This window comes from Geotrypetes seraphini, chromosome 14, assembly GCF_902459505.1.
Source record: "Geotrypetes seraphini chromosome 14, aGeoSer1.1, whole genome shotgun sequence".
NCBI classification, from domain to species: Eukaryota; Metazoa; Chordata; class Amphibia; order Gymnophiona; family Dermophiidae; genus Geotrypetes; species Geotrypetes seraphini.
In genome coordinates this window covers 60,100,760-60,124,182 of record NC_047097.1, presented here as the reverse complement: position 1 = coordinate 60,124,182, position 23,423 = coordinate 60,100,760, and the positions used below count along the sequence as shown (strand labels likewise).

General features: G+C 45.9%; 2 protein-coding genes across 7 annotated transcripts in view; both read left to right on the top strand.

Moving 5' to 3' along the window:
* The window catches only part of LOC117348662 (proto-oncogene Mas-like), an 80,851-nt gene extending 69,413 nt beyond the window's left edge, over positions 1–11,438 (top strand). For 4 of the 6 annotated variants that reach the window (XM_033921021.1, XM_033921022.1, XM_033921023.1 and 1 more), the window contains one exon: positions 9,938–11,438. In XM_033921021.1, coding sequence (XP_033776912.1) covers positions 9,953–10,951 — 999 coding nt within the window. In that variant the 5' untranslated portion in view covers positions 9,938–9,952 and the 3' untranslated portion in view covers positions 10,952–11,438. Of the gene's footprint in view, positions 1–2,395; positions 2,515–9,937 lie in introns of all 6 variants that reach the window. The other 2 variants (XM_033921017.1, XM_033921018.1) reach the window with 1 other exon arrangement.
* A 4,948-nt stretch (positions 11,439–16,386) lies between these two features.
* On the top strand, positions 16,387–23,168 carry LOC117348120 (mas-related G-protein coupled receptor member H-like). The gene is made up of 2 exons (XM_033919823.1): positions 16,387–16,580; positions 22,138–23,168. Exon 2 carries the CDS (start codon positions 22,182–22,184, stop codon positions 23,166–23,168), a length of 987 nt encoding a protein of 328 aa, XP_033775714.1. The 5' UTR covers positions 16,387–16,580; positions 22,138–22,181.
* The last annotated feature ends 255 nt before the right edge of the window (positions 23,169–23,423 follow it).

The following is a 23,423-nucleotide window of genomic DNA, read 5'->3' as shown; positions in this document are numbered from 1 at the left end:
ATCCTCACATAGTCCCTTTTCAGGGCCCACAGCCTCCCCCCTTGATCATCCCAATGCAGAGGCCAGGTATATTGGCGGCCTTCAAGTGTGAAGGCAAAATATTTCTGCGCCTCTGTAGCCAAAGCGACAGAAAAGAAGGCGGAGCTCAAATCTATAACAGAAAAAATAAGTTGAAATATATGGGACTAAAGTCCAAATACAGTGAGGGTCAGGCACCACTGGGAGATTGGCCAACACAATTCTGTTCAAAGCTCTTAAGTCCTGTACAGAATGAGAAGTAACATTGGCAGCTTTCAGCACTGGCAGAATAGGCATATTGTATGGTGAAGAAGTTTGATAAACAGTAAAACCTTGGATTGCAAGTAACTTGGTTTGCAAGTCAAGCAAAACATTTGATTAAATTTTAACTTGATATACAAGCGAGGTCTTGCAATACAAGTACATACAGTATACGCACATCACAACTGAGCCGATGGTTCTTCTCTCTCTGACGCTTCGGGAGTGTAGTGACTCTTCTAAACAAGCAAAGTCTTGCAATACGAGTACATACAGTATACACGCGTCACATCATCACAACTGAGCTGATGGTTCTTCTCTCTCTGATGCTACGGGAGTGTAGTGACTCTTCTAAACGAGCAAAGTCTTGCAATACGAGTACATACAGTATACACACATCACAACTGAGCCGATGGTTCTTCTCTCTCTGACGCTACAGGAGTGTAGTGACTCTTCTAAACGAGCGAGGTCTTGCAATACGAGTACATACAGTATACACGTGTCACATCATCACAACTGAGCCGATGGTTCTTCTCTCTCTGACGCTGCGGGAGTGTAGTGACTTCTAAACGAGCGAGGTCTTGCAATATGAGTACGTATAGTATACGCGCGTCACATCCTCACAACTGAGCTGATGGTTCTTCTCTCTCTGATGCTACGGGAGTGTAGTGACTCTTCTAAACGAGCAAAGTCTTGCAATACGAGTACATATAGTATTTGGTATTAAAGTTTTTGGGTTGTGGAACGAGTCGTCTGAGTTTCCATTATTTCTTATGGGGGAATTTGCTTTGCTATACGAGTGCTTTTTGATTACAAGCATGCTTCTGGAACGAATTATGCTCGCAAACCAAGGAGAAGGTCATGTAGTTCTGGTCTTATCCTTTCAATAGCTTCAGGCTTGAGTGGATATTGTTTTATTTGTGGAAGGTCCAGGTCTGGATTTACCCAGATCTTAATAGGTGGAATTTTTTAAATGCCCTATGTTAGCCCCTATGTAGAACTATGAAATAGTGGCTATGCAAACAACTGGAAACATCAACCGTATCATATGAAGAAAAAATTGTTCCAGTTTGATATTAATCTCCAAAAGTCATCAGGAGAGGGTTAGATACTCGATCTTCAGAGGGTGAAATTACCCACAGGTTCAAGTGAGCAACACTCACCGAACCCCGATCTTCACTGGATCAAAACCGTATCTATTTTTCTTTTTAACTATATATACTTTTTAAATGATTTTTCTTTTTTATCCATCAATTGTTAATTTAAATAATTTCACTTAACTTGCTAGTTTATACAGGGGAGCGCCTCCACCAATATGTCCATGTTTCACACGCTTTCCTCAGGGTCGAGGCTCCCTATTGTTTCTGCAAAACATTTGAATATCAAACATTACTCCTAAAATTATGATATTCTTTGAAAACCCTTGTATATTAATATAATATAATATAACATTCTTACAATGGCCAATCAAGACCTATACGTGTTTAATTCAACTTACTCATGCACATAGTAGAAATCGCTCCAGTCGAAAAGATATCACGCTGAACGAGAGCGTCTGTCGTCAGATCCGGTATTTAAATCTCAATAAGAGATACGTCATATATTTTCCTTTTACCGGAAGAAATTCAAAGTGATATAGAATATTACAAAAAACATTGAAGGGGTCAGACTAGCGACATCCAATCGATTTCTTCATTCAATCCATGGGGAGATAAAGAATTTAAAACAAAAATCCATTTTTGTTCTTTGATGTTAAGAGCTTTTTTATAATGACGCTCTCGTTCAGCATGATATCTTTTCGACTGGAGCGATTTCTACTATGTGCATGAGTAAGTTGAAAACTGGTAGCTGGCTCATTGTTGTCCTGAGGAAGAGAAATGCCTGGAGCCCCACCCAGGCACAGACACCACATGCCCTGTGGCTTAGAAAGCCTTTTGTGAAATCTCTGACTTTCCCGCTCTACGTTACGTAGGGGTTTAGCAATCACCCAGTTTAAAAAGAGCCTGCTGGTAAGGATGGGCACTCAGAAATGTTCTGGGAGCCAGGCGTGGACGAGTGAAATGGAGCAGAAACTTTCGTGGGATTCACCCCTCTCTCTCTCTCTCTCTCTCTGAGTCAGTGAAGTGCCAGAGAATTTCTTGTAGGGTGGGTTTAAAATTAATGCGTGACTGGACCCCCACTGACAGTAAAAGGACTGAGACAGTGCCCGAGAAAAGCCCGAGAGCTGGTTCTGTAGAGGTATGATTTCTCTCTGTCTTTGATGTTACTTATTTGTTCCCATGTTACGTTGTACTGGCACATATTTAAAGGAAGATGTGTTCAAATAGTCCAGTTTTAGGCAATCATTGGCTTATGATGATCTAAAACAGGGGTGTCAAACGTCGGTCCTCGAGGGCCGCAATCCAGTCGGGTTTTCAGGATCTATTTGTATGCTAATAGAGCTCATGCATATTTATTGGGGAAATCCTGAAAACCCGACTGGATTGCGGCCCTCGAGGACCGACGTTTGACACCCCTGATCTAAAAGAGGATTAGGTGGAAGGGGAGAGCCTAAGGCAGGGGTGTCCAATGTCGGTCCTCGAGGGCCGCAATCCAGTCGGGTTTTCAGGATTTCCCCAATGAATATGCATTGAAAGCAGTGCATGCACATAGATCTCATGCATATTCATTGGGGAAATCCTGAAAACCCGACTGGATTGCAGCCCTCGAGGACCGACATTGGACACCCCTGGCCTAAGGGATCAGGGTCATGAGAGAACCTGAAGGACCAGAGAGGGTAAAGTGAGGTGAAGGATTAGTGATAGGGAAGTGGAGAGGAAGCTGCGGGTACAGTGGATCTGAAGAACAACATGAACGTTTGAAGAGAAAGGATATGAGCCTGCAACTCCATTTTTGAAGAGCTGGCACTGGCTGAATACAGTTCAAAATGTTATGAATAATTTTTAATGTACTGAAGTGGAATGTTCCATATTAGTTGGCTGCTCTATTGAAACCTTACCAACCCTCTAGATCAGGGGTAGGGCACTCCGGTCCTCGAGAGCCGTATTCCAGTCGGGTTTTCAGGATTTCCCCAATGAATATGCATGAGCAGCTAGGCTTCAATGCTAAGAAATGTAAGGTCATGCACCTCGGAAGCGGAAATCCATGCAGGACGAACTTCTTGAACGGAGAAGCTTTAATTAGGACTTCAGCAGAACGAGATTTAGGAGTAATCATCAGTGCAGACATGAAAACTGCCAATCAAGTGGAGAAGGCTTCATCTAAGGCAAGGCAGATATTGGGTTGTATCAATAGAAGTTTCGTCAGCAGAAAGCCTGAAGTCATAATGCCGTTGTACAGGGCCATGGTGAGACCTCATCTGGAGTACTGTGTGCAATTCTGGAGGCCACATTACAGTAAAGATGTGCGCAGAATTGAATTGGTTCAGCGGACGGCCACCAGGATGATCTCGGGGCTCAAGGATCTCTCGTATGAAGAGAGACTGAACAAATTGCAGCTCTACACTCTTGAGGAACGTAGGGAGAGGGAAGACATGATCGAAACATTTAAGTACCTCACGGGACGTGTCGAAGTGGAAGATGATATTTTCTTTCTCAAGGGACCCTCGGCCACAAGAGGGCACCCGCTCAAACTCAGGGGCGGAAAATTTCAAGGCGACACCAGAAAGTATTTCTTCACAGAGAGAGTGGTTGATCATTGGAACAAGCTTCCAGTGCAGGTGATCGAGGCAGACAGCGTGCCAGACTTTAAGAATAAATGGGATACCCATGTGGGATCCCTACGAGGGTCAAGATAAGGAAATTGGGTCATTAGGGCATAGACAGGGGGTGGGTAAGCAGAGTGGGCAGACTTGATGGGCTGTAGCCCTTTTCTGCCGTCAACTTCTATGTTTCTATGAGATCTATTTGCATGCACTGCTTTCAATGCATATTCATTGGGGAAATCCCGAAAACCCGACAGGAATATGGCTCTCGAGGACCAGAGTTCCCTACCCCTGCTCTAGATGCTTGCGATCTCAGGGTGGAATGCATTGCCATTGAATATTACGTTACAGATTGAGCTAGAGAATTGAAGAAATTATTGAAGGACATCTGTCTGCTCTGGCCTTTGGGAGTCTGCATATAATCACTCTAACCCAGTGTTTTTCAACCTTTTTACACCTATGGACCGGCAAAAATAAAAGAATTATTCTGTGGACTGGCATCGGTCCGTGGACCGGCGGTTGAAGAACATGGGGCTAAGTCGTGAGCCAGACCCCGCCCATCTCTACCCAATCTCCACCCCAGACCCCGCCCCCATAATAATACTAATTGCACCTTGCACGTCCCGTGCCTCATCTGGAAGCCTTCCCTTTGACGTTGCAATGTCGGAGAGAAGGCTCGAAGATAATGCCGCATCGATCGCACCGTGGACCGGCGGTTGAAGAACACTGTTTTGGGCCTGATGCACATGCTGGCCCAGTGGACCGGCAGGAAATTTCTGCGGACTGGCCCTGGTCCACGGACCGGTGGTTGAAGAACACTGATCTAACCCGTCTTAAATTATACAGTATACTGTGTTTTATGTTTGTTCTTGGTTTTTATGTAGACTTTGGGCTCCTTTTACGAAGGTGCACTAGCGTTTTTAGCGCACGCACTGGATTAGCACATGCTAGCCAAAAAACTACTGCTTGCTCAAGAGTAGGCGGTAGCGGCGAGCGTGCGCGGCATTTTAGCGCACGCTATTCTGTGCGTTAAGGCCATAACGCGCCTTCGTAAAAGGAGCCCTTTATGTGCTTTTTTAAATTGGGATCTGCATTGGATAAATGCAGATGTGAATAAACATGTGGATAAAGGTGAGCCGGATGATACAGTGTATCTAGATTTTCATAAAGCTTTTGACAAAGTTTGTCATGAGAGGCTCCTGAGAAATTAAAAAGTCATGTCATAGGTGGTAAAATTCAGTTGTGGATTAGGAATTGGTTATCGGATAGAAAACAGAGGGTAGGGTTAAATGGCCATTTTTCTCAGTGAAGGAGGGTAAATAGTGGTGTGCCACAGGGTCTCTACTGGGACCGGTGCTATTTAACTTACTTATAAACAATCTGGGAATTGGAACGACGAATGAGGTGATTAAATTTGCAGATGACACTGAACTGTTCAAAGTTGTTAAAATGCATGCGGATTGTGAAAAATTGCAGGCAGACCTTAGGAAATTGGAAGACTGGGTGTCCAAGCGGCAGATGAAATTTAATGTGGGCAAATGCAAAGTGATGTACATTGGGAAGAATAACCCAAATCATAGTTACCAGATGCCAGGGTCCACCTTGGAGGTTAGCGCCTAAGAAAAAGATCTGGGTGTCATGGTAGACAATACGATGAAACCTTCCGTCCAATGTGCGGTGGTGGCCCAAAAAGCAAACAAGATGCTAGGAATTGTTAAGAAAGGGATGGTTAACAAGACTAAGAATGTTATAATGCTTCTGTTTCGCTCCATGGTGTGACCTCACCTGGAGTACTGTGTTCAATTCTGGTCGCCTTATCTCAAGAAAGATATAGGGTAACTAGAAAAGGTTCAAAGAAGAGGCACCAAGATGATAAAGGGGATGGAACTCCACTTATATAAGGAAAGACTAAAAAGGTTAGGGCTCTTCAGCTTGGAAAAGAGACGGCTGAGGGGGAGATAGGATTGAAGTCTACAGAATCATGAGTGGAGTAGAACGGGTACAAGTGGATCGATTTTTCACTCCTTCACAAATTACAAAGACTAGGGGACACTCGATGAAGTTACAGGGAAATAATTTTAAAACCAATAACAGGAAATATTTTTTTAACTCAGAGGATAGTTAAGCTCTGGAACGTGTTGCCAGAGGATGTGGTAAGAGCGGATAGCGTAGCTGGTTTTAAGAAAGGTTTAGGCAATTTCCTGGAGGAAAAGTCCGTACTCTGTTATTGGGAAAAACATGGGGGAAGCCACTGCTTGCCCTGGATCAGCAGCATGGAATGTTGCTACTTTTGGAGGTTTTGCCAGGTACTAGAAACCTGGATTGGCCACCATGAGGATGGGCTACTGGGGCTAGATGGCCCATTGGTCTGACCCAGTAAAGCTATTCTTATGTTCTTACATGAGCCAAGAATAGGACAATCAAGCCATTGTAACATCCCTGATGAGGTTGGCTCTGAGACATTGTGACATCACAATCTCAGCTCTGGAATGTTGCTCTCATTGGGGTTCCGGAATCTTGCTATTCTTTGAGATGCTGGAATGTTGCTACTCCTTGGGTTTTGACCAGGTACTAGTGACCTGGATTGGCCACCGTGAGAACGGGCTACTGGGCTTGATGGACCATTGGTCTGACCCAATAAGGCTATTCTTATGTTCTTATGTGAGCCAAGTATAGGACAATTAAGCCATTGTAACATGACTGATGAGGTTGGCTCTGAGGCACTTGCAATGAGGCATTATGACATCACAATCTCAGTTCTGGAATGTTGCTCTCATTGGGGTTCCGGAATCTTGCTATTCTTTGAGATGCTGGAATGTTGCTACTCCTTGGGTTTTGACCAGGTACTAGTGACCTGGATTGGCCACCGTGAGAACGGGCTACTGGGCTTGATGGACCATTGGTCTGACCCAGTAAGGCTATTCTTATTTCTTAAATTATAGGCTGTGCCTACTGCACACTAGATTTACTGTGTGTTACATGAAATATGAACCATGATAGGCAAGGGTTCAGACAGCGAGATGTTGATTTCATAGAGGCCCTTTTAACATGTGAATTGTTATCACTCTAGCTAATTCGCCCCTGTATTGCTGGCTGTTAAGGGAACCGGGTGAGGTCTGGAGAAGAGAGTGAGTATGGACTGTACCTCGCAGTTAGCAAAACAATAGTTCACGCATCCTGTTGAGCGGTTAGCACGAACGCACTTACTGCATCCTAAAGTGGAGGAGGTAAGTGCAGACATGCTAACGTAGAATAGTCTAAAATTGAAAGGGGATAGATTCAGTACGAACGTAAGGAAGTTCGGATCTTTTCCAGGTAAGCCCCGCCAAAAAGTTAACCCCCGCCACCCCAAAAAAAATTATAAAAAAGAGGCGCGATCTGTAGAAAGTAAAGTGGGGGTATTCCCCCTCCACGCCCCCCCCCCCCCGTCGAAGCCCTTAAAAAATGGTCGACAGTTTATCCTATTTTTTTATAATGTTAAGTTTCATATCCTCTTTTTTATAATCTTTTTTGGGTGCTCCGACGGGGGGGCGTGGTGGAGGAACCCCCCCCCCCCCCACTTTACTTTATACACATCGCGCCGCGTTGTGGGGCCGTTGTGCTGAGAACTTCACTGGTTAAGGTTGCGTGCGCTGGCAAAAGGTGGCGGGGGCTTAACGTTCGGCGCGTCCACTTTTTCCATTAGTGGCGGGGCTTATCTGGAAAAGATCCGGAAGTTCTTCTTCACCCAGAGAGTGGTGGAAAACTGGAACGCTCTTCCGGAGTCTGTCATTAGGGGAAAACACCCTTCAGGGATTCAAGACGAACTTAGACAAGTTCCTGCTGAACCAGAACGCACTCAGGTAAGGTTAGTCTCAGTTAGGACGCTGGTCTTTGACCTAAGGGCCGCCGCGTGAGCCGACTGCTGGGCACGATGGACCACTGGCCTGACCCAGCAGAGACAATTCTTATGTTCTTTCCAGTGGATTCCTGCACAGGACATGTCAGGTACATCCTCAACAGTTACTGCACACTCTTTGCGCTTGCCGTTCCTCAGGAATCCGCAAAGCCAGTCCTCGAGGTCCAAAGAGCGAGCTTGGTTTTCAGGATCGCCACAATGAGTATGCATATGCAGCAAATCTTGGAAGTATTTATGTATATTGTATCTGCTGTTCGTGGGGAGGGGGGGAGGGGACGGGGGTATGAATTCAGGCAAAATAGCATGGATACTGCAAATTGAGAGCTTCTCTTTGTAATTTGACTAGGAATAAATGCAGTGGAGAAGCCCATCTGCAGGGCCATTGATTCTAATCTAATCTAATCTAATCTAAATCTTGGGTTTATATACCGCATCATCTCCGCAGATGGAGCTCGACACGGTTTACATGGTTAGGGAAGGAACGGAACTCCAGTGGAATAATATAAGTATGAGAGAAGAGAGGTTGGTGTGAGAGTGCCAGGAGCGGGACGGGGTTACGTTCTGGAGAAGAGCCAGGTCTTCAGATGCTTACGGAATGGTAGAAGGGGGCTCAAATTGCGGAGAGGGGAAGGGAGACTGTTCCAGAGCTGAGTGATTCTGAAAGGGAGGGAAGAGCCAAGTTTACCAACAAGGGAGATGCCTTTTAAGGAGGGGTAGGATAGTTTTAATTTTTGAGTGGATCTAGTGGAGGTTGGATTTGAGGAATTCCAGGATAGAGGGATAAAAGGAGGAAGGATACCATGGAGGATCTTGAAGGTTAGGCAGGCACATTTAAAGTAGACCCTGGAAATAATGGGAAGCCAGTGGAGTTTGGATAGGAGCGGTGTGACATGGTCAAATTTACTTTTTGAGAAGATAAGTTTGGCCGCGGTGTTCTGGATTAGTTGGATTCTGGTTGGAAGTTGAAAGTGAAGACACGAAAGCAAGAAGGGAGGCGAGCTGTGCGCTGTCTGAATTTTCCTTCCACTTCCAGACGCGGCTGCTTGCTTCCCAAGCTGGTCATTAATGACCCAGCCTGCCTCACATGGAGGCAGCTCACTGGAGCCACCTGTTAGCGAAGGCAAGGGGTAGGCAATTCCAGTCCTCGAGAGCTGGAGCCAGGTCAGGTTTTCAGGATCTCCACCCTGAATAGGTAGGAGGTGGATTTGCACGCGCTGCCTTCCTTGAGATGCAAATCTGTCTTGTGCATATTTATGGTGGATATCCTGAAAACCTGACCTGGCTCCGGCTCTCGAGGACCGGAATTGCCTACCCCTGAGCTAAGGGAACGAGAGGAGCGTTGGGCAAGGGGCTGGGGCTCTGCCTACAGCCGTTATCCAGGGCGCCGTGTTACCTGGTGATGATTTTGCCCATGCAAATTTTTATCTGAACAGAGGAAGGCAATTGTCAGATGGTATTTACCTGGGTAAATGGCTTTGAAATTTTCCCTCCACATACGGATTATTACCGGTGCCAGTATCTGACCTGGTAATATTATCTGACCTCCCCTTTGTCCAAAGGCGATTGTGTAATAAGCCTAGGGTTACTATATAGCTCCAGCAAAAGGAGGACGGATTGAGACATCCGGGTTTTACTTCCGTTACTTTCAATGGAAATAAAACCCGGGTGTCTCAATCCATCCTCCTTTTTCTGGAGTCATATGGTAACCCTAATTATAAGCCAGTTACTGTAACTCAATGGTTCCCAAACCTGTCCTGGGGGACCCCCAGCCAGTCAGGTTTTCAAGATATCCCTAATGAATATGCATGAGAGAGATTTGCATATAATGGAAGTGACAGGTATGCAAATCTCTCTCATGCATATTCATTAGGGATATCTGACTGGCTGGGGGTCCCCCAGGACAGGTTTGGGAACCACTGCTAAAGCAGATAGGCCTATTCCACCTTTTTGCAGGGTCTTGTATGAAGAGCTTTCCCCTGGTGAGCAATGCACGTCTATTCGGAATTAAATCACCTGACAAATGACAAACTAATCATATCTCCTTTCATTCTTGACAACAGGAACTTCTCACCGTGATGGAGACAAGCACCGTGCACCCCAACATTACAGCCACTGGAGAGCTTAACCAGACAGAAGGGGGACAGGATGTAATCATAAAACTCTCAGTGTTTGCCTGCTTTTCTATTGTCATCTGCCTCATCGGATTGGTGGGGAATGCAGTCGTCTTCTGTACCCTCTGCTTCAGAATCCGAAGGACCAGCTACACGGTTTATGTCCTTCATCTGGCAGCAGCTGACTTCCTCTTCCTGGTATTCAATGCTATCTTTCTGCTGTACTTAGTTTACGTATTTCTTCATCCGCATCCTTCATCTGATAACCGCCGTGAATTTCTCTTAGCCCTGGAAATTCTTCGGAATATTGGGTTCAATGCTGGCATCTTTCTCCTAACGGCTATTAGCGTGGAACGCTGTCTGTCTGTCCTTTTCCCCATCTGGTACCGCTTCAAGCGGCTGAAGTGGCAATCTTACATTGTATGCGTCTCTCTCTTTGCCCTGTCCTGCCTGGTGTCACTGTTGGACTCCTTCGTCTGCCCTTCAGAAGCTTACGAAAAACATACCACCGAATGTAAGTCAATCAAAATATTTATAGCGATCTTAACGTTTGCGATCTTCATTCCACTTATGATTTGTTCCAGCTTGACCCTTGTCATCATGGTCCAAAGAGCCACAAAACAATGTCACCCACCCAAGCTTTACATCGCCATTGTGGTCTCCGTTATGGTCTTTCTCATTTCTGTGGTGCCTGCCCAGCTATTGTGGATCCTGTTCTTCTTCGAGGTTCTCTTATCCAATGTCGACACGTTCACATTGTTTCTTGCTATCGCCTTTTGCAACTCAGTTAACAGTGCTGCGAACCCCTTGATCTACTTCTTTGTGGGACGAAAAAAGCAGTCTGGACTCCAGGTATCTGTGCATGAGGCACTGCACAGGGTCTTCGCTGAGGATGGAGAACCACCAGAGCTCCAGGATAAGACCAACACTTCAACCATAGGCTGGTCAGAGACGCAATCATAGGGTGAATTGCTTTAGAGCAAGGGGACATGACTTTTGCAGAGTGTTGTGTGAAAGATTTACTAAAACCCTGGCTTCAGAATCCTCTGCCACCGCTCTCAACGTACTATTTCAGCCCTGTACCCCTGAAATGAACATTTGAATGTACTGTAACAGTCTTAAGAGTGTACTCAATAAGGACTTTATCCATAAGACCAGAAAGGAGAAAAATAATTGTGGTCTGAATCCAGCCCTCACAGTTTCTGCCTTTTCTTGAACGTTGTCGTCAGGGGGAGCCATTAGGGTTGTGCATTTGTTTGAAAATGAAATGCAAAGGACGCTGATAAAAGACTGTTTTATTTTGTTTTCAAATAAGATGAAATAAAGATTTTAAGCCGTAAATTAATTATTGCTGTATTTGATTGCTGTAGGACGTATTGTTTTTGTGAAATTGTATTTTGTCACGGAATTGTTCAGTTTCCTTCTTAGTTGTGAACCGCCCAGAACTGTTGGTGGGGCGGTATATGAGAAAATAAATTACAGTATTATTATTATGATGTTTTGTTCTTCTTTTATCTGCTGTTTAATAATATCTAACAATCAGTTGCATATTGTTTAATTCGGCATCCCAATTAAACAATAAGAGAGGACAATTTAAAAAAGCGGGAAAGCATGCAGAGCATAGCTCATGGAATTCTTTCCAACCCTTCTGCCCAGTGGTGTAGTAAGGAGGGGGGGGGGGGCAGTCCACCCCGGGTGCCATCTTGGTGAAGGCGCAGGCACCCGTCTTCCTCTCCGCCCTTCTGCTCCTTCCCCCCCCCCCCCACTGCCGTGCGTATGTGCCGCTTTCTTTCCCTGTACCTCTGTAATGTTCCTGGCATGAGCAGCAACCCCCAATCTGCTGTCGTGACAGCGTCAGCTCTTCCTGTGATATCACTTCCTGGACCCATACCTAGGAAGTGGCTTGAGAGGAAGACAGCAGGTTGGGGGTTGCTACTCATAGCTGGAACTTTACAGAGGTATGGGGGAAGGTGTGCGTGCGGCAGGAGGGGGCGGGAAAGGAACGTGTAGAGGTGGGGGCAGAGAATAGGGTGGGGGAAGGGCACCTCCGCCCCGGACGCCTCCCACCCTCGCTACACCACCGCCTCTGCCTGTGCAGTGGCGTAGGGAGGGTAGGAGGCACCCGAAACTGTGGCACTCCCGCACCCTCGTCTCCGTCCCCTTCGCTCCTTCCCTGCTCCCATGCCACACTCTCACCCTCCCTTCCCCACCCTGTGCCTTTTTAAACTTCTGCTAGCATGAACAGCTTCTTGGCCTACTGCTCACGCCAGTGCTGGCTTTCCCTCTGATGTCACTTCCTGGCCCTGCGACCCCGAAGTGATTTCAGAGGGGAGCCAGGCTGGCGCGAGCAGCAGGCCAGAGAATTTGTTCGCGTCGGTGAAGATTTAAATAGGAATGGGGAGGGGGTAAGGGAGGGCGCAAACATGACATGTGGTGGGGGGGGGGGCGTTTTTGGGGGACGGGGCTGGAGGCATTATGGGGCGGGATTGGAGGTGGAATGGGGAGGGGAGGGGGTGGAATGGGAAGGGGTTTTCAAATTGGCAAATCTGGTAACCCTATCTATCACATTGACACATTCTCTCTTCCACAAAGCACATACGCCTCTTAAGAGGGATAGAACTTCTCTATGTCAGGGGTATTTGGAGCTTTGCTCTTTATCCAGCCCCAATGCCAGTAATGGTGGCAATATTATGCGACTGGATACTCATTTTTGTGGTTTTTTTTGCTTGAGTGTTGGTGCAACTCCAAAAACTTCTAAAAAGTGTCTTTTCACACCAGTTTTGAGTTTTATGCCATGAGGCTTCACATTAGGCACAATAGGGGAAATTCTAAAACCAGTGCCTAAATTAATTGAAAAATGTCATTAGAAATGGCATAAATCGTCAAAGTTGAGGCGCCTACTAGCACCTACATACAGGACACCAGAATCGCACTGATATAGATGCTTTAGGCCACCAAATGCCAAAGCAGGCGTGGCCAATGCTGGATGTGGCGATAGGCGGCCTACAGCGCCTATGTGGGCACAAGATAGATGACTGAAATGTAGGCACAGAAAACTCTGGCCTACATTTTAGCTGCCTATCTTCGCCACTAGACCACAGCTTGCCATCAGCTGATCATGGCAGGGCAATTTCCCACGATCAGCTGAGCCGGCAGGACTCATCAAAACTGCGGCTTTGAGGATTCCTGCCGGCTCAGTTGATCAGGGGAATGTCCCTGCCGTGATCAGCTCAACCAGCTGCGGTGGGCAGAAGACCCCTCCCCACACCTGACATCGGCAGGAGCGATGCCCACTCCTTCCTGCCTAAATGACCCCTGCAACCCCCCCACAGCCCCCATACCTTTTCAGGAAGACCGGTAAGAGGGATGCCTACTCCCTCCTGCCGGCAGGCCCGCCTCCTCACAATGGCTGGACTTCCCTTTCCCAGTGCATCCTGGGATGCACCGGGAGAGGCCTAAGGCTCTGATTGGCCCAGGTGCCTAAGGCTCCTATGGAAGCCCGGTTGGATGGGATAAGTTCCGGGAGTTTGATAAATTCAAGCAAGGGATAGCCAAAAAACAGAGTTACCGCCAAATGAGAAGACCACAAAGATAAGTAATATGTATGATTTCTTGATATAACTTAGAGGATGTACAAAGGTCAGTCAAGTGGTTTAGACGGAGTGGGACCGTGAATGTTCCATGATGGTCCCTTTGGCATCTTTTGTTTTTGAATATATAAGCACTTTGGTTGGTGGACTGAGCCCTTCACATCACATTATTTAAATATTCTTCTGTATGAAAGTATTATAAAAAAATTTTTTCCTGTGAATAGTTTAAGAATGAAATTAAAATGATGAAATATTTTGACACCAACCAGACAGGACTTGATCTAGGTTTCCTATCCCATTACAACTACTGTGGGCTCTTTTTACTAAGCTGCAATAGTGTTTTTAGGGTGCGCGCTATACCTTAACGCCAGCATTGAGCTGGCGTTAGTTCTAGCCACGTAGCACGGGTTTAGCGTGTGCTAAAATCCTGCGTGCGCTAAAAACGCTATCGCAGCTTATTAAAAGGAGCCCTATATTTTGCTCAAAAGAATAAAATGCAAGAACAAAAAATGAACACAAAGATAATGGTAATGGATATTAACTATGGAAGGGAAAAGACCTCAAATGTCCCTGTGCCCAAAGCTCATTGCTTGATTCAAAGGCACCTAAGGGGGCAAGGGTATTACAGGGGTCAAAAACCCCTCCTTATTTGTCGCTGTCCCTGTCCCATTCCTGTAAGCTCTGCTTTAACTGCCCAAGCCTCGAACACTTATGATTTGAAAGTGTTAGAGGCTTGTGCAGATGAGGGCGGAGCTTAGGCATTGGTGGAATGAGGCATTATGACATCACAATCTGAGCTCTAGAATGTTGCTACTTATGATTTTAAAGTGCTTGAGGCTTGTGCAGATGAGGGCGGAGCTTAGGCATTGGTGGAATGAGGCATTATGACATCACAGTCTGGGCTCTAGAATGTTGCTACTTATGATGTTAAAGTGTTTGAGGCTTGTGCCGATGAGGGCAGAGCTTTCAGGGATGGGGCAGGGACAGGAAAAGAACTCACAGAGATGGGACGTGAAAATGAGTTCCCGCGGGGATGGGAAAATATTTGTTCCCGTGTCTTTCTCTAGTGTGTAGTGTCTAGCAAAGTTCAGAATGCAAACTCTAACCGGCAAAAACTGAAGGAAGGCACTTTTGGGATTTTTTGCTGGTTAGAGTTTGCATTCTGAACTTTGCTGTTCTGAATGGCTTATTCTGAAATTTGAATGACATCTGATTTTCTGAAGCCCCCCAATATCTCCCTTCACTTATCTCCCCCTATGCTCCTCCCCATGATCTCTATTCATCGGGCAAGCCCCCTCTCATCTGCACCCTTCTCTTCCATTGCCAACTCCAGACTCCGTCCCTTCTTTCTTGCGGCGCTGTATGCCTTGAACAGGCTGCCTGAATCCAAGCTAAAGGCCCACTTTTTTGAAACTGCCTTCAACTCTTAACTCCCCCTCACTGCTGTCAGATACCTAGACCCACTATAATCTCCCCAACCCTGAAATGTCCTGTCTAAATTAGATTGTAAGCTCTTCTGAGCAGGGACTGTCTATCATATGTTAAAATGTCAGATACCTAGACACACTATAACCTCCCCAACCCTGAAATGTCCTGTCTAAATTAGATTGTAAGCTCTTCTGAGCAGGGACTGTCTATTGTATGTTAAAAAGTGCAGCACTGCGTACGCCTTTCAGCGCTATAGAAATAATAAATAGTAGTAGTAGTAGTTGTATGTTTCCTGGTTGCCTTAGGAAATTTTTAAAACCCGCACTTTGAATTAGGTGAACGTAACAAATGATATGAAATTATTATTTTTTCACTATTTGCACACTCCATACAAAAAAAGGAGGAGTTCTTGACCCATGATAATACCCTTGCCCCCATAGGTGCCCATGAACCAAGACATGAGCTTTGGGCACGGGGACATTTGAGGTCTTTTCCCCTCCATTATAGTTGGGTTCATTTTTTTTGTTTTGGCCCTTTCTATCCCATTACAAACCTTAAAATTGTGCTGCTTTGTCACCTCATATCATCCCCTACCTTTCTCCCTGTATCTCAACCCTCCCACCCCACTTTCATGGAAATGTTTTTAGGCATGGCTTACATATTCTGACATTTGCCCTCTTTTGCTCATTTCTAAGAAGGTCCTGCCTTCCACAGCTAGTCAAAAACTGTATTTAGTCCAATCAAAAAAAAAAGCATCACTTTGTTTTGTTTTATTTCTACCGTGCCATTTTATTCATGTTTCCAGCTAATTCGAACTGGCAAGATAGACGTTTTTTTTAAAATAATAATTCTGTCACAAACCCAGGGGAATGTCAGCATTTATCTCCAGAGCCCTTTTGATGGGAAAAAAAAGCCATCCTCACCAACTGGCTCTCCCGTGATCCCCCGTCATATGCAGAATGGAGATCCCTAATGATAGTGCACGCAACACTGGAGAGACGCATGGTGAGAGACTTGACTCTTGGCCCGGGTCGCAAATTTTTATCAGGTGTGGGAGCACTTCTGGCGTGCTCGCAGTAGACTTTTGAATCTTTAAGATTTTATTCCCACTCTCAGCTGTTGGACTGGCCATGGATTCTTGGGGAGGGGGAGGGGGAGGGGAGGGGGGATGGGAGGGGAACTGATTATATTGTTGAAAATGTTATTTCCTGAATGGTACTACTGTTTGTATTTGCTTCTTACTGCTGGAATAATAAAAATCATTTAAACATAATAATTCTGTCAAATTCACTGGGCAGACTGGATGGCTCAGTCGGTCATCTGTTAGATCACGTGATCACACCGAAGAGACTCTCCCAGTGAGAACTGGGAAAACCTTAGGAAAGCTTCAGGCGACGAGGTAGATTCTGCAGACTTGTGCAAGGGAAGGCGACCGCCTGGTCCTTAAAGACGAATGGCAAACCCCGTCCAGGGCAGAGTGGCATGCTGTGCCAGCTTCGTTGTTGCAGGAATTCATTTGGCTGCGCTGAAATCCTAAACGGAGGCAAGCTGCTTAGATAAATGCTTTCCCAGAGGTAAGTCCTTACAAATAACCTTTCCTTGTTTGCATTTCAACAGTTTCTTTCTCTCAATTGAGCTCTCCTGTATATCATCGCATTGCTTAGCAGCGGTTTGCAAATCCAGGACTCAGGAGCCCTCAACAGCCCTAGTTTACGGGATCGCCAGGAATGAATGTTCACCAGATATACTGTATACAGCTTTGTGCCTCTGACTCTATAGAAGCCTATAGGAAGTAAAAACGGGGCAGGATCAACTACTGACAGCAGCTGTAGGAGTAGGTCACATTCCATCCAGCCTGAATGAAATTGCAGGGAAATACTTTCAAAACCAATAGCAGGAACTATTTTTTCACTCAGAGAATAGTTAAGCTCTGGAATGCGTTGCCAGAGGTTGCGGTAAAGGCGGATAGCGTTTGTACAAATTCCTGGAGGAAAAGTCCATCGTAGAGAGTTGCGCGGGGACAGAAATCACACCCGTCCCCGCTAGGAGTCAAAACCCGTCCCCGCCCGTCCCTGCTGGAATCAAATCCGTCCCCGCCCGCCCCTATAAACAATTTTGACCGCAACATCCATTGTTCTATTTTTCCCAGAATATTTGAGACTAGTCATTAAGCCCGTTACATTAACGGGTGCTAGAATATGTCTATCTGTCTTTCTTTCTTTGTCTCTCCCTGCCCCTGTCTCTTTCTTCGTCTCTCTCCCTCCCACTGTCTGTCTTTCTTTCTGTCTGTCTCTCTCCCTGGCCCCCTTTGTCTGTCTGTGTTTCTTTCTTTCTGTCTCTCTTCCTGCCTGCTGTCTTTCTGTGTGTCTGTTTTCCGTTCTCGTGCGCTGCCTGCCTATCTTTCTGTCTCTCTCCATGGCCCCCTTTTGTCTCCCCCCCCAAAGCAAACCAAGATTGCTCCCTGGCCCCCTTTCCCCCCTCCCCCACTTCCCTGTGCAGCAACAGCAGCATTCCCCCCTTCTCTATGTAGCAGCAACAGCATTCCCCCCTTTCCTGTACAGCAGCATTCCCCCACACTTTGAAAGCAGCGCTGGGGGTTTGTGAGAGGAGCCGCCGTTGCTGGCGGCCAAGGTAGGTTCTGGGAAGAAGGCTGGGGACTCGCGCATGCACACTCTTGCGACCACAGACCTACAGTGCACGGAACACGCAAATAGGAGTGCGCATGCGCGGCTAGCTTTTTATTATATAGGATTAGGATACTTAGTTCTGTTGAGAGTGATTGTAGTGGTATTAGTAGAGTGAAATCATCAGCGTAGATGTAGAATATCACATTGAGACTTTGTAGTACATTAGCCAAAGGGACTAAATAAATATTGAACAGCGTTGGTGATAGTGGAGAGCAATGGTTGGAGGCAGCACAGCTTGTGCGTGTGTCCGGTGCTGGAGGAGGCGAGCGCTGTCGATGCTTTTTCACTTTCTGCACGTTGCGCTGCTTTCAGCTGTGTATAGCTGAAATGATCAGAAGCAATTAAGGAAAAGATTATCTTTCCTTAATTGCTTCCGATAATCCACATTTTGGATTTGTAGGTGAGGGCCGCAGAAAAAAATAGTTAGGGGTCCTTCTACTAAGGGGTCCTTTTATCAAGCCGCGGTAGGGGGGGTTTAACGCGTGTAATAACCCGTGTTAAACCGCCTGCTGCGCTAGCCGCTAACGCCTGCATTGAGCAGGCGTTAGTTTTTTGGCCGGCCGAAGGGGTTAGCGCGGCTTGATAAAAGGATCCCTAAGGCGTGCTAGCCGATTTAGCACGTGCTAAATATTAGCCCTAAGCCAGGCCCTGTTTTAGGCAATGACAAGTTATCGTAACCCTCCCCCAGCCACCCTAGCAGATAAATCAAACCAATGGACCTTGCGTATTGTACCCTCCAGTTTGCTGTCAGAGTGCCATCAATGCCTGATTTTGGAGTATTTTGTCCCTTTTTGCCGGAAGAGTTAAAAAAAAAAATAACACTCCAGAATATTGATTTCGCCTAAATCAGAAACCTCCTGCGCCAATGGAAATTCGAGCTCCCTTCAACTTTTCTGTTCAGTTCTGGTCGCCGTGCCTCAGGGGGGACATGGAGGTGCTTGGGGTGGGGGGGGTCCAGAGAGGAGCAACTAAGCTAGTGGAGGGCGTGGAGGACCTCTCATATACTGACAGACTGAAAGGGCTAGGGCTTTTCTCCCTGGAAAAGCGGAGACTTAGAGGAGACATGATAGAAACCTTCAGGATCGTGGAGGGCGTGGAGGAAGTGGACAGGGGCAGATTTTTCAGGTTGAGGGGATCAATAGGTGCAGGGGGGCACTCAGAGAGGTTGGAGGGGGGGAGGTTTGGAGCGGACGCCGGGGGGGTTCTTTTTCGCACAGGGGGTGGTGGGTGCATGGAGCGCGCTGCCAGAGGATGTGATGGGCGGGAGCACGCTGCAGGGGGTTCGAGGAGGCTTTGGATGGGTACTTGGAGGGCGGGGGGATTGAGGGGTGCAGATGGGAGTGGAGGTGGATTGTGGGGATGGGATTAGAGGTGGGTTGCAGGATTGGTCAGGGATCACTGTTCGGGCATTGGGCCTGGTGGGCCGCCGCGGGGGCGGACCGCTGGGCGAGATGGACCTCTGGTCTGACTCGGCGGGGGCAACTTCTTATGTTCCCCCGTCTCTGGTACCTGAGCCCCTCTATACCCTTTTTACGCCTATCCTATAACCCTTCATTGGAGTTCCTTTCTATCCCAGCTCTGTAAACCGTGCCAAGCTCTACGCTTGCGGAGATGGTGCGGTATGCAAACCTAAGGTTTAGTTTACTAATATAAATAGATGTTATACTCTGAGCGAAAGGTCTTCAGATTGGTGAAGGCGTTTAACAATGACGTGCGCCTTCGTGTACCATCCCCCCCATTAGTGGTATCAAAGTGCAAATAGTAAAGTGCCTGAAGTGCTTCCAAAGTCAAAACAATCCCTCAGACGTCTTGCTTATATCTCTTTATGGGCATTAATAATTATTCTTGTATTTCCTTCAAAAATGAATAAGTGCTGACACTTCTCCTGGATTCCGAGACTTAAGATGCACTTACCCTGGCTTTTGGGATTCCGAGATTCAAGATAAGTGCTAGGTTCTTAATAATCTTTGAAAGAAATATAATGTTGCTACCATCTGGGTTTCTGCCAGGTACATGTGACCTGGATTGACCACTGTTGGAAACAAGATACTGGACTACATGGACCTTTGCTCTGACCCCTGTATGGCTATTCTTATGTTCTTATTATGGTCTCTAGTTTTGCGTGTATATCTCCGTGTGCCTTTTATTTGCCATAGGATTTCTTCAGAATTCATAATTTTTTTTTTGTGAATCTGGCAGGAAACCTGGCACATGGCTGTGGCACACATTTATTACATCGGCCTCTCTCTTCAAAGGAATTCTTTAGGAGGAACTCGCCTTTGAACAGAGATGTTTTGCAAGCTAGAGGCTCAGCCCAATCTTAAGTAACTACTGAGAGCAGAAGCTGTCTCTGCTGCTGGGTAAACACATATAACCCCCTCCCTTTTATGAAGCTGCGTTAGGCTTTTTTTTATCACGGACCACGGCGGTGTTAGCTCTGACGCTCATAGGAATTCTATGGAGCGTCGGAGCTAATACCACCGCGGCTGATGATTAAAAAAAAAAAAAAAGTGTAGTTACTTACCTGTAACGTAGGTTCTCCGTGGACAGCAGGATAGTCAGCCACACAACCATATGTGGCTGACTCATCCTGATTGTCCTAGGAGAAAGTGTAGTTACTTACCTGTAACGTAGGTTCTCCGTGGACAGCAGGATAGTCAGCCACACAACCATATGTGGCTGACTCATCCTGCTTGTCCTAGGAGAAAGTGTAGTTACTTACCTGTAACGTAGGTTCTCCGTGGACAGCAGGATAGTCAGCCACACAACCATATGTGGCTGACTCATCCTGCTTGTCCTAGGAGAAAGTGTAGTTACTTACCTGTAACGTAGGTTCTCCGTGGACAGCAGGATAGTCAGCCACACAACCATATGTGGCTGACTCATCCTGCTTGTCCTAGGAGAAAGTGTAGTTACTTACCTGTAACGTAGGTTCTCCGTGGATAGCAGGATAGTCAGCCACACAACCATATGTGGCTGACTCATCCTGCTTGTCCTCTATGTTGATATACTAAATAGTCTTAGAATTTTTAAAATTCTTCTGCGTTGAATCACCTGGACTGGATGGTTTACATCCCGGAATATTGAAAGACTCATAAATGAAATTACAGTCCTATTATTAGGATTTCGTAACCTATCATTAACATTATTTATGAAGTCTGAAACTCGGAAGAAGGCCAATGTAATATAAAGTTTTAAAAAGCACTCTGGAGCAATCTGGGAAACTATAGATCAGTGAGCCTGATGTTATTGCCAAAAATGACTGAACATTTAGATAAGTGAAAAACCTCAAAACAAGCACAAGAGATCAAATTTTTGCACAGCAATAACAGATAATGAGATCTCTTATCTACCAAAAAAATGGAGGAAAAAGCCTCAGAAGTCCAGAGGTGGTTCAAAACTATAAAGCAATATGTATTAACACCTCTAAAATGGACTAGATTTCTTTCATGGGCATAAAAATCCTCCATTGTCGAACATATAGTGCAATTGAAAATTCATCAAGTGCTTGTCTGGATTTTAAATTGGGGTCTCCTGTAATCTGCTGGGGTTTTTTTTAGCAGATATTCTTCGATCATCCAGGCTCATGGAATGAATGGCGTCCAATTTTCTGGAATTGCCACTTGAGTTGGTCTCTCAGAACGTTCTTCATCTTCCATGCTCCAATATCCAGTTCTAAATGCAGCAACATAGTTCTCTTGAATGTGGAGAAAGAAGAGCCCTTATCCCCTAACGTAACTGACATATCAGGCTACAGTTATGAAGTGTAGGTCAGACACTTACGAAACAGTAATCTTTGATATGATGAAAGTATTACTAGTCTTAAAGTAGGTGAAATAGGAAAAGCCAAAGACTTATCAGCAACCCCGCCTTTATAGACGGACTTCTTATTCCTTATGATCATCCCAGAGCCCTCAGATCCACTTCTCAACATACTCTCTTTGTCCCCTCACTAAAAGTTATCGATACCCGGCATGCTTCCATTTTCGCAGTCAACAGCACCCACAATTTGGAACTCCCTTCCATCTTATATCAGAGCAGAGCAAAACATAGACGAATTCAAGGGTAGCTTAAAGTGTTTTCTTTTTAAAGATGCTTACGAGTAATCTATCCTTTCCGGTATTTTTTTAATGCCTCTTACCTTCACCTCACCCCATCCCCTCCCCCTTTGGTTTTTTTTCCTTTTTTTGTCTCTTTTCTTTACAAAATTGTAGTTCTCCCCCCTTTTCCCCTTGTTTTCTAACCTATCCTATGTCTAGTTTGTTATGGTCTACACCAGTGGTCTCAAACTCGTGGACTGGGGGCCACATGCAGCCCGCCAGGTCCTATTTTGAGGCCCTCGGTATGTTTATCATAATCACAAAAGTAAAACAGTTTATAGACCACCCAAGTGTATAAATCACTCCAATAAGTCTAATTATGTTCTAACTCACATTCTTGACAGGACAAAGACCAGGAAGGAAAGCTTCGCCTGAGGTCACTCCTGTCATGGAAGGGATGACCACTGCCCCCTCAAATGTTACACAAGGAGAAGTGTTAAATGGGACAAATGGAAGCAGCCTTGCTGTGCCCAGAACTGAAATCCTATCTGGCCTGTCCTCCATTTGTCTGCTCATCGCTTTCTGCGGCTTGCTCGGGAACGGCGTTGTCATCTGGTTCCTTGGCTTCAGAATTCCGAAGAACAAATTCACGGTCTACATCTTGAACCTGGCCGTAGCTGACTTCCTCTTCCTTACTAGTGTGTGGGCCATCCTCATTTACATCCTCTGTACACGTCTGGGACACCGGTTGCCAGTTGCGCAGGATAAAATTGTTATGAATGTGTTGTGGTTCCTCAACGAACTTGGATTCAACGTGGGAATACCTCTCTTGATGGCAGTCAGCGTTGAGAGGTGTCTGTGTGCCCTTCATCCAATCTGGTTCCGATGCCGACGTCCAAAATACCAATCTACCATTGTGTGTATCTTGCTGTGGGCGCTCTCCTGTCTCGTGACTGGGTTGGAACGTTTCATCTGTAAGGGTGTAGAATACCCAAAGCCCGGGTCTGAACCTTGTACAACAGTTTACCTAGTCACCTCCACATTGTTCCTGGCGGTGATTTTGGTCATGATCCTGTCCAGTCTCATCCTTTTCATTACCATCCAAAAGATCTCAGTCCAATGCCAGCCGTCGAGGCTCTACATTGCCATAATAGCCTCGGTTGTGGTTTTCCTAATTTCTGTTGTGCCTGCGCGACTTTTGGGTCTTCTAATATACTTTCAGGTTGTATCATCATATTTCTTCATGTATTTTTTTTTTTTTGTGATATTTTTGACCTCCTCGCTCAACAGTGCCGCCAACCCATTCATCTATTTCTTGGTGGGAAGCTTGAGAAGGTGGAAATTCAGTGGGTCCCTCTCTGTTGCACTGCAGAGGGTGTTCAATGATGAAACGAACATAAGGACAACGGTGGGAAACTACAGAGATCACACATAGGGGAAGTGAGTCAAACAGAGAAGGGGCCTTAGGTTGTAAGAGAGCAAGTTTCAAAGCTCATTTGCAAGTGCACATGAGTGTTTACCCAGATTAAAGAGCCTTTACCAAAGTGCCCATCCTCCCTGTGGGGGTAAATCTCTACAGGTCACCTAAAATTAGATTCTTAGATAATGTGTGCTAAGCATGAATTCTATATTGGCAATTATGGGTCTATGTAGTGCCAAAAAATTGGCACCAGTTAGACCGACAGTGCAA

What these genes read in the sequence shown, in the direction of transcription:
- LOC117348120 (XM_033919823.1), top strand. Translation starts at nt 22,182, where the DNA reads ATGGAAGGGATGACCACTGCCCCCTCAAATGTTACACAAGGAGAAGTG.